An 11,956-nucleotide genomic window follows, 5' to 3' on the forward strand; every position below is an offset into this window, starting at 1 on the left:
CTAAATTTATGAAAACAATGACCAGAAATAGTAGAATAAACCATCATAGTTCTCACAAAGCTACTAATTTGAATGGACAAACATATACTAATAAATTTCTCAATAGTGTAGACAGATATATAATGATAGATTTCTCAATAGTGTAGACAAATATATAATGATATATTTGTTAATAGTATCAATTAATATATAAAAGTTCTGACAAAAGTACTTATGTGAAATAAAACAGAGATATATGACTTACCCAATTTCGTTACTGAATTATTTTATTATTAAAAATAATTTTAATGTTAAAAAAAAATATTTAAATAATATAATATTAAAAAAAATTAATTAAAGTTCAGACGGAAGTACATATGTGAAACGAAAAACATATGACTTACCGAACATCATTACTGAATTATTTTATTTTTAAAAATAACTTTAATGTTAAAAGAAAAACTTTATTTCAATAATATAACATTAAAAAAAAATTAACAAATTTATAATAATGATAACGTTAACCAAAAATGTATATATATAAAACATCACGTCACTCAAATATCCTTCAGAGACATTCTGAAGAATGTCGATTAAAAAAGATTAATTTGCACGAACGTTTTTATCACTTTGTGGCCGGTCGCCCAAGAGTATAGATTTGTCTGCCATGTTCTGAATGCTCGGACAAATAGAGTTTTTGATGCAGTTTTGCGTGCAGCTGGCTGAGTGCTTAATGATTTGTTACGGTGATTAATGATTTGAATGCAATTTTGAGTGCAGCTGGCTGATATCATGAACCTTGTTAGGGTGATTAATGATTTATGAGTAGGTGTTTTTATTTTTCTGGGTGTGTTTTTGTTGTTTAAAATGTATTTTAAAATCTATAAATAAATGATCATAGTTACACACAAAATTGGAACTTATCATTTCAAATTTTTTTTGAAAATTCTTAAAAAAAACCCATCATATTTAGAATGGAAAATAAACTTATTATACTTAGAAGAATTAGAATACTCGTACTTAGAATTCTTTAAAAAAAAAAAACATTATCATACTAAGAATACTTGGATTGATTGTCTGTCCAGTGGATATCACTGGATGGATATCATTTATAGGTGGTTTATACAAAATATGAGGGTGGTCGTACCATGGTTTCACGACATTCTGGCTGAGGCTCTGCTCTCATCCCCATCTCAATCGTATTCTGGCTGTGAACACAGCGTCCATATCCATAACAGGTTTTGGTGGTGGAGCCAGTGGCTATTCTTCCAGACCAACTGGACCATTTCCGAGTGATTGTCTCAGTTTTATTAATTTTCTAGTTCAAATTTAGTTGACAATTCACATCTTTTCAAAATTTCAGATCCTCAAAAGTTTTCAATTTTCTAATTTTAGAGTATACATCTCATGGACTTATTTTAAGGTTTTTTTGACTGGGTTTTAAATTTCCTCAGAAAATTATGAAAATTTTGGTAAGATTTTCATAAAATTTAATAAGAATTTTTGTAAATCTAACTTAAAGTTGTCAAATTTAGTGTCTCAAGAGTTTTTGATGGTGCTGAATTTATTTATATTATCAAAAACATGATTCAAACATTTCTATTACTAAATTTTTTGAATTTATATTAAGCCATTCCAACAATTTTTTTATCTAACAAATTTGTCTCCTCCATTTGTTAAGTGTTACAATGTTTGAATTATTTAAAATTTTAAATGCTAGATCTGTTTTATTTTGTTTAAATTTTGAATACTAAATATATTTTATTTTGTTTGGGTTTACTTTAGTCCAGAGAGAAGTTTCTAAAAACGTTTCATATTTGCCAATTTTGAAGTATTTGAAAAAGTGTTGCCAAGATAGGCTTTTTCGTTTTTTAATTTTTTGGACATAATTTATTTTCATTAAATAGCTAAATAATTATATGAATGGTTGGTTGTTATGTTTTTTTTTTTTGCCTAATCTAAGGGAGACACATGATCAATCCTAGTAGCTACCACTATAACACCAAGAGTACCTCCAATAACTTGCAAGCCAGATATACTAAATTCTTATGATTTTGGCAAGAGTCAAGACTCATGCAAGGAGGGGAGTCTACTCCTTAAGCCACACACCCTAACAAAAGAATACACTCAATAAAATTTGAATACTAACCTCAGAGATTTCACCCAACAAACCTAACCGTCAAAACCCGTTTTGGTTGTGATTCTAACTTGGATCGACTACTGGCATTACACCTGGCATGGCCTACCATATAACAGTAGGTTTAAGGCGGGGCATAGTATGTCCATGGAACTAAGTGATATAATAAGCTAGTTTCTAAAAGCTTATTTACCTGGACTAATGAGATGAATGGACAACTATATATAGAGGCCTAACTATAGGGCTTTCACGGAGCTATGATGATTTGAATGGAATAAAGTTAAAAAGAAAGAGAACATGATTCAACTTCCTGGTCAAATCTTTTGACAGTGTAGGGTATGCCTGTGTATAAGTAGAAAAAGCCTTCTTACTCGAATTTCGAAGTTGATTTGCGTATATATTATATTTCATATTTTGGGGTCCTATTCTAAGACGTTAAAACCATTGTCAATATAAAGGGTTTTCTTGCTTAACAAAGCAAAAAACACTCATTATTCAATATCAATGTTTTTTCAACATACTAATGTCATTATTCAATATCAATGTTTTTTCAACATACTAATGTCGACATATTAATGTACATGGTTTAGTGAACAGATTTTACCGTTCAGCAATTCGAATTTCTGATTAGATATGCCTGGCCAGGGACTCTGCCACTCTCCTTCCCGTGACAGCCTAAGAAATTCGAAGGGACGTCCACAACAGTTAATACGGCTTTCCTTCTCAACCCGGCCTTTAAGGATGAGCGGCCAGCACGCATAATCGAATGCTTCACTCGAAGGGCTACGCCATATAAAGAGGCTTCCCGCCACCTTGTCCACCTTCACGCCTAGGAATTCCACTCTCCTTCCCGTGACAGCTTAAGAAATTCGAAGGGACGTCCACAACAGTTAATACGGCTTAGCGGATATGCATAAGAGACGGGGACCACATCAAATTCGAAGGGACGTCCACAACAGTTAATACGGCTTAGCGGATATGCATAAGAGACGGGGACCACAACATGGACATGATGGACATACACGGGGATTCCTATTTCCAACCCCATAGCATTATAAATGCGTGCTGACAAGCAAGGGAAATAGCGCTCGCCCTCTCTTTCCACAACATGTGAACAAATGAATGGAGCGTGGAGAGAGAGGGCGAGCGCTATTTCCCTCGCTTGTCAGCAATTTATTAAATTATAAGCCATCAATTAAATTCGAATTTTTAAATCTGCTTTAAACTATTTGGCAGTCCTGCTACATAGCAGTGTCCCACAGTTCCAGGGTGGTGTGCATGAAGTCCATGCTTCACACACACATCGGATGGGGATGTTTGGGAAAAAGTTCCCCAGGCCTCATTTTGGGGAGACGGTGGAAGACGTATGGGAAAGGTTTCCTAGAGTAGGGTACACATCCCTTCGAAAGAGGTGCTTAGGGGCACTCTCAAAAAGGCACTAAGAAGTATTTTTTTGGGTTTGAAGAATTTGGGTGGAGACGCTGAATATTAAAGCTTATTGTTTAATGCAATGCAATCTATGGTAATGGCATATATAAATAGGGTGTGGATAAATTCTAACTATTCAAGTACGAAAATACTTTAAACACAAGAGTTTCAAGTGCAAATATATATGGATGTCTAACCAAAAAACCAAATCAGGGTTTTCTGGTCAATAATTGCTAAGGATAGAGATATTAGCTATCTCTACAATGCATGCTTTGTAAACTACACTAAATAACCAAAAAGAGAGAACCTTATGTTGTGGATACTCTTGTCATGTCAACTATGCAATTCATGAGACCCCCTCTTTAAATAAGATCCAAAATTCTACTTACACCCTTTCGCAACATATGGTAACACTTTCACTGTCATCATGGAAGAGTAACAATTTAATGCTACTCTTTCGTAGCTACCATCTTATGGCCCTTTCACAACATCTGGTGACACTTTCATTGTCATCATGGAAGAGATCATGGAAGAGTAACAGTTTAATGCTCTTTCCTCCTTTGAAACATCTGGTGCAATTGCTAGTTGTCAATGCAATGCAATCTATGGTAATGACATTTTTCTTATTTCTTATTTTTATTATTTTAGTTAAATTTTTAAAATTATCATGAAATGACTAAGGATGTCTGAAAGTCGTTACAATCTTATTGGATTTCGTATGGAGAAAATAGTATTTTAGTTCTCATAGACTTAATAGCTTTTGAGGATTTTAGGATCATTGGAATTGTAACAATTCCATTAGATTTTGACATGTACAAAGTTATGGAACTAGTATTTAATCAAAAAAAGAAAGCCCTCTATGCATTTTGATGTTAGTGACATTGGTTGTCGAACTCCTCTATCATGACTCACCACTCAAACAAAATCTTGACTTGACATGCTAAGTTTTTGTTGTCTTATCTCAATGCTTATAGGGTGATTCTCATAACGAAGATGAGAATATAGGTAATGATTTTGATGATATGTAGGTATTTGTTCTAGCATAATATTTTTAGATGGTAGAGGCCATCTAGAGCCTATTTGTTGATGTATTTTAGATTGAGAGATAGATTGCACTTACTGCTATTTTGGATAAATGCATACTTACATGCTCTATAAATGAGAATTTTTTTCTTACTTGTGTATAAATCATTTCGATTCATATGGATCTACATAAATATATATGTTTTTCTTTAAAATTTGAATATTTTAGGTGCTTTTTGTGGATTTTTTTATCCTCTTTTTTTACCAGTTTAGTTCATACTGGTTCTCTTTGTCACGTTCCCAACCCATATATTAAACATAAATTTTTTTTTTATGATAAGGCTACAACACCATTGTCGTTATAGCTCTTGGTATTAATTACATTCGTGGTTGATGCTGTTTACATATGTTATAATGTTTAACCCATATGTATGGCTCCCCCTCCATATGCATTTGCGGCTGATATAGTTATATATGTTATAATGTTTAAACCTTATGTTTGCCCTTCCCATATGTGATACCCATATCGCATAGTCTAAATGATGTGGCATTGGGAATATCGAGAAAGCTCTGACTGCCGGCTTCGTTGGCACCTCCTGCGGTGGACATATGGACACGACAATAAATTTTCGTCGGTTCGATCACGTGAAGGGTGTGTGATTCAAGGTGAAGGACTCCCACCTATTTCTTTCGTGTTGCCGCCTCAACCGACGGTAGGGATGCTCTGAGTTAAATCAGAGGGTGGATATGCCCCGCTCGACTTCTCTTCTGCAGTGATGCTATATAAGACTACCCCTTCCTGACTCTTCGGGCTTTTCGGCTTAATTCAGCGACTCTGCGGCTCTCTGCTCCACCTCGCCGTAGTTGGTGGGATTGTTCGACGATTCGCGCCGAGTGAACCCCTACTCTCTCCGCCAGCACGCATCCTCATCGTCGAGCTTCCGTCCTGCTTTTATAAATTTCCTAAACGAGCTGGTGAGTATTACAGTCGCCTGTAAATGGATTTAGTTCTTAGAGTTTATCGTTTTTTTTTGATTCTTTGGTTTTCCTCTTTAAGAAAGCAGGACTAACGATTTCCTCTACCATTTTATGGCTCAATGTAGATATCCGCCTCGGAGTTTGACTCGGCAAGGAGGTCTTCCTCAGGGTAATCGCATGCCGAACATTGCTACTGGTATGACCCTTCGGCTCTCTGCTTATTGTATGAGCTTTAATCCGGTTAAATGTTCCTTTGCTTTGTTCATCCATCTGTCGGCAGAGGGTTACCCCTGCGCCTGATCGAAGCCCCAACCTTACTCTTCCATGGTTGGACGCAGATGGCGACGGGAGGTTCTACATTGTCCTGCTCCAATGTGTCATGGTTTCATGATATGGGTTCTGGAGTAACCCTAACGTTTTCCACGGTTCTGGGTTGGAAGTCTTTCAGTTTATGAAACTGTAGTCTCAACTTTGATGTATTGTAGTTAAAGCTGTATATTGTATTTAATCTTTGAATTAAACTTCGCATATGACTCTTCTGGTTATAAATGTTGGGTTTCTAGGCCCGTTTGTTCTGGAATAGGACGGTAATAGCCTTGCGGCTGTTTCCATTCGACTTATATTCTATGTTTATTTTCTCATATCAGTGCGAGTATCTTACTCTGTTTTTAAAAGGGTTTATATGGATATTGTACTTCGAACGCTGCCAGATTTGCTAAGTAGATTTCCGTTCTGGAATGTAATGACTGTTCTTCTGGTGTTAAGATAAGGGTTTACCTATGTTCCGAATCGCTTGTTTAATAGGTCTTTTGTGACATGCCTGTAAGTGTTTACGCATGCGTTTCGGTATAATAGATGTTTTGGTCGTCTCGACCTCATGCCTTCTGTATGCAAAAGAATGATTAGTCTTTTATGTTTCTACCAGTAAGTCTGGGTGTTAAATCTGTCTCCTATCTTGGTAAATGCATATATACATTTCACTGCAACTCGTTATATATATGCTTCACTGTAAATCGTTTATATATATATTTATATGTCACAGCACTCGTGATTTTATGTCACTGTTTCTCTAAAGGGATGGCTTTTGTGTATCAGTTCCACTTAAAAGGAGTTAGTTCCTTGTGTAACCAGTTTAATGGCTGTTCGGTTCTCTTTAAAATGACTCGAAAGATATCTTGTTAAGCTTCGATTCCTGCTTCGAGTTTTTGTTTGGTTTTCCGGGTGTGCGGTCCCATTTGCAAGTGTACTTCTCCCATTCGGGTATTCGCCATGCATATAATGAATGTGGCGCTCTTCCCATACTGCGGGAGCTTACCCGGTTCTGAGGGTTAAGTTTATTCTTTTTCTTGACCTCTCTTATTCCTGAGCTCGATACAGTTCTCGGAAAGATACTATTTTTGTTTTATAAGTTTGGGTCATGGTTATTGTTGTCATTCCACTTCGCCAATCTAGTGTTGGTAACTTCTCTTAATATTGACAAACCGTCCTTTCGTAAAACTACCCATGAAAGGTGGTTTTCTCCATCCTGTGGACAGTCGGGGTTTAGCCTTATCTCTGTTTTCTGAATGTGTTACTATTTGTGGTCATTACCTCTACGGCCAGGTTTTCTGTTCCGCACTGTTCTTACTTTTTCTGTTCCGAGTATTAGTGTTACAGTTTGTTGTACCAGACCAAAGTCATTGCAGACCTCTTAATACAACAATAATAACCTTTGCATTTTCAGAGAAACAATATCCTATATAACACAGATAACTTCAGATGCTTTAAGGTTTGGTGTACTTACCTGGTTACCGCCAGTACTTTAATCTCTTAGTGAATCATTTGCAGATTCTATGCATAGCTTGTTTAACCACCCAACCATGAGACCTGTCCTCCGGGACCAGGGTCTCCCCCCAAGCTTCCTCTTGCCGGATCTCTATCCACAGCAAGGCTGCACTTATGTGCTCGACTATCTGGTCCTTACCAGACTTAGTCTATTCGGGTTTTCTTTTTCCTCTTTTTCTCCTTCTCTGCCTGTCTCTACAGCCCAGAGTTTTGCCAACCCCTCCCCTTTTCCTGGAGACCCTTCCAGTTAGGGAAGGTGGTTATTTGCAGTTTTGATAACTGACTTTCTTTTTCCAAATCCCTCCAGGGAGTTGCCAATACTATCATAAGTATTTTCTTTATTGGAATAGTTATTCTTTTTAGTGCACATGTAAAAATAGCAAGAAATACTACTAAGGTTTTTTTTTTTAAAAAAAAAAAAAAAACAAACAATCTTCCATCGTTAACTTAATTCTGTCTTTTACCGCAGTAAGATTTAAATATTTACACTTTTCCCGGGGTCATCACATCTCCCCCGCCTGAGATTGGACATCGTCCCGATGTCTGATGTTCTCAAACAGCCTTGGATACGCTTGCTTAAGAAATTCCTCATCTTCCCAAGTGGCCTCGTCAGGCCTATAGTGCTGCCACTGCACTTTAACTTGGGTAATAACTCGCTTCCGCAGTTGTACTTCTCTCCGGTCAAGAATTCTCAGCGGCTCGATCAGGACCTCTCCTTCCGGTTCGACCTGCAACCATCAACAGTACCAGTCATTTACCTTCAAAACACATTCCCAACTAGCAAATCTGAAATCAGTTCTTACCCTTATGTCTTGCCACTTGATCACATGCTTAGGGTCGTAAATGTATTTTTTAAGCACGGAAACGTGGAAAACATTATGAATTCTAATGTGGCTTGGCAGGGCGAGCTGGTAGGCTACCGGCCCGACTCTTGCCAAGACCTGGAACGGTCCAAAATAACGGGGTGCAAGTTTGGCGCAACCGCTCCACTGCAGGGTACTTTTCCTAGCTTGAATTCTTACATAAACATGGTCGCCGACCTGGTACTCTTTAAACCTTCTTTTCCGATCTGCGAAGCTCTTTTGGCAGTCTTGGGCAGCCTTTAAATTAACCCGTACTCTTTTTACCATGTCCTCCATTTCTTTGAGCATTTCTGTCCCCAATCTCAATTTGTCCTCTGGCCCACTCCAACTTGAGGGTGTACGGCATTTCCATCCATACAAGGCCTCAAAGGGAGTCATTTTCAATGATGTGTGATATCCATTGTTATAAGCGAATTCAACCAAATGTAAATATTCTTCCCATTGAGTCGGTTTTTGCATCACACATGATCTCAACATGTCTTCCACTATTTGGTTCACTCGTTCAGTCTGCCCATCGGTCTGGGGATGGTAGGCTGTACTGAAATTCAGCTGTGTACCCAGTTCGGTAAATAATGCTTTCCAGAATGTTGATGTGAATTTTACATCTCGATCGAAAATTATTGTCTTCGGAAGCCTATGCAGTTTGAACACATTCTGCATAAAAATGTGTGCAATTTGCACAGCTCTATAGGTAGATTGCACTGGTATAAAGTGCGTTTCCTTGCTTAATTTGTCTACTACGACCATGATAGAATCATTGTGCTTCTTTTTCCTAGGCAGCCCGGTTATGAAATCCATGGATATGATTTCCCATTTCCATTAAGGAATGGGCATAGGTTGTAATAACCCTACCGGGTGTAAATGTTCTGCTTTGATCTGCTGACACTCCAAACACCGCGCTAAATATTCAGCTACGTTCTTTTTCATTCCAGGCCAATAGTATTCTTTCTGAAGTGTGGTAAGCATCTTCTGGTATCCGGGATGACCTGCGTAGTGGCTGATATGAAACTCATCCAAAACCAGATTTTTAAGACTGTCTTCATTAGGTATATACAACCTCTTTTTATAGAGCAGTATCCCATCCTCACCTATCTCATACCCCTGCTGATTTTCTTCGCTGGAAAGTTGTAACTGCTGTTTTATTTGCTGGTATTCAGCATCTTGATCTGCGGCTGTTTTTATCATTTCTTGCAAGGGATCCCTCCATTTCTGGGATGAAATTTCGTATAAACATTGCACCTTCCGACTCAGTGCGTCAGCCACGCGGTTTTCCTTTCCCTTCAAATGCTTAATATCAAAGTCAAATCCACTTAAGAAGTCTGCCCAATGGGCTTGCCTTGAATTCAGAGTGGGCTGACTGAAGTAGTTTGTCAAACTATGATGATCTGTTAACAACAAAAATTTCCTTCCCAGAAGGTAATGCCGCCACATTTTCAGTGCATGTATGACAACTGCTAATTCTAAATCGTAGGCAGAATATTTCTGCTCATGCTCCTTTAACTTTCTTGATTCATAGGCGATCACTTTCCCCTCCTGCATTAACACACCACCCACGCCTTCTCGGCTTGCATCGGTACATACCACGTAATCCTTATTAGGATCTGCTATACTCAAAATGGGAGCAGAGGTGAGCAAACGCTTAAGTTGCTCAAAGCTTTGCTGACATTCTGAAGTCCATTTGAAAGCCCTTCCTTTCTTTTGTAAGGAGGTAATAGGATAGGCTACTCTTGAGAAGCCCTCCACAAATCTTCTATAATAACCGGCCAATCCCATGAAAGACCTGATATCTGCCACATCCTTAGGTATGGGCCATTCCATTATGGTCCTTATTTTTTCAGGATCTACTGCAATCCCTTCCTTTGTGATTACATGACCTAAGTACTGTATTTCCTCCTTGAAGAAATCACACTTGCTGAATTTAGCATACAGTTGGTGCTCTCGTAGAGTTTGCAGTACCGACCTGAGATGTTCCTCGTGCTCTTCCTTAGTACGGGAGTAAATCAGAATATCATCGATAAATATCAGTACAAATTTATCCAGAAATTTATGGAATACACTATTCATTAAACACATGAAAGTGGCAGGTGCATTAGTCAGTCCGAAAGGTAGCACTACAAACTCGTAGTGTCCATATCGTGTTCTGAAAGCTGTTTTTGCAATGTCCTCCTCCTTGATTCTAATCTGATGGTAACCTGATCGCAAGTCGATCTTAGAAAACACTGTGGCACCCTTGACTTGATCAAAAAGTTCATCAATCCGAGGTAGGGGATATTTGTTTTTGATCGTGAGCTTGTTTAGCTGTCGGTAATCTATACACATTCGAAGGGTTCCATCTTTCTTCCTGACAAATAACACCGGGGCCCCCCATGGAGATACACTGGGTCGAATATAATTTTTGTCTAGTAATTCCTGTAGTTGCATCTTTAACTCAGTCAACTCGGGTACACTCATTCTGTAAGGTGCCCGCGATACTGGTGCTGCCCCTGGAATCAATTCAATAGTGAAGTCTATATCCCTTTTTGGGGGTAGCCCAGGTATCTCTTCTGGAAATACATCTGCAAATTCCTTTATCACCGGGAGGTTGTCCAGTGTAACCGTTTTATCCTTGGTTTCTGCATATCCTACCTGAATGGCATAAATCTGGCATCCTTTTCTGATACACTTAGCTAGCTGTGATGCAGTGATTGGCCGGACCTGCACGGGTCGTTTTATCCCTTGCATCACCTGTTCCCTTCCATGGTCATCCTTGTAGCAAATGGTTTTCGTCTTGCAGTTTACTAATGCCCAGTGCTTCTCCAACCAGTCCATGCCAATCAGAACATCGTATGAGCCAAGTGGAAGCACATTTAGTTCTGCTACCACTGGCTGTCCCGCTAACGTTAAAGGACAGCTATTAATCTTTGCCAACACTCGTCTTTTAGCCCCTGTAGCTAGCTGTACCAGCCATGAATTCTTGAATTTTTCAGGCTGTAGCTTACATTGTTCTACTATTTTTGGGCTAATATAACTTAAAGTAGCTCCTGGATCAATTAGAACAGCTATAGAAAGGTCTGAAATTTTACCTTCAAATTCCACCATGGTGGGCTGATATTCCGCCTGACGGTCGTCCAGAGCTGCGTTAATCCTAGGCACGCTGCGTCCCACATCACCAACGGTTGATGCCTCGTGAATCTGGGATATTTGATCGGTCCCCTTCCGCTGCGGGCAGTTTTTGACGTAGTGCGGTCCTCCACAACCCCAACACTGTACTGGAGGTCTGGTTATTCCTTCGCTTTCCAGCTTGACAGGCTGTTCGCTCATTCTGGATTCGCCGGTTGCCTTGGACCTGAACGATCCTCTTGGTACATTCCGGCTGCTCTGCCCTTTACTTCCACCCTTAACTCCACCGCTGCGACTTCCTTTACTGTTTCCAACAGTTTTATTACTCCTTTTCTCATTCCATTTCCTATTTGAAACGTCCCCTTTCTGTTTGTTCTGTTGATAACAGATTCTGGCCTTGCGAATCGCTTCATCCATCGTCCTAGGATTGTCGAACTCAATCCTTTCTCGTATATACATGGGTAAGCTACTAACAAATCTTTGCACCTTGGCTTTTTCTTCCTTAAGGTAAGGCACATAACGAAGCAGGGAGGTGAAACGATTAATAAACTCGTCCATAGTCTGTTGTCCCAGCCGCAAATCATGGAACTCCTTTGCCTTCTCATCATAAAAGCGCTCGGTCAAA

The 11,956-nt window shown here is 38.8% G+C and overlaps 1 protein-coding gene across 1 annotated transcript; it reads right to left on the minus strand.

Annotated features, from left to right (window-relative positions):
* Positions 1-5,930: 5,930 nt before the first annotated feature.
* Positions 5,931-11,748, minus strand: LOC149200295 (uncharacterized). Its single transcript, XM_089400901.1, has 7 exons — positions 11,295-11,748; positions 10,548-11,105; positions 9,662-9,833; positions 9,085-9,229; positions 8,197-8,886; positions 7,928-8,097; positions 5,931-6,036 (listed from the first exon to the last, which is right to left on the minus strand). Exons 1-7 carry the CDS (start codon positions 11,746-11,748, stop codon positions 5,931-5,933), a joined length of 2,295 nt encoding a protein of 764 aa, XP_089257027.1.
* Positions 11,749-11,956: the final 208 nt, after the last annotated feature.

The sequence above is a fragment of the Pinus tabuliformis genome, chromosome 2_1, assembly GCF_031772625.1.
Source record: "Pinus tabuliformis cultivar Carrire ecotype Pingquan chromosome 2_1, CPIR1, whole genome shotgun sequence".
In the NCBI taxonomy this organism is placed as follows: Eukaryota; Viridiplantae; Streptophyta; class Pinopsida; order Pinales; family Pinaceae; genus Pinus; species Pinus tabuliformis.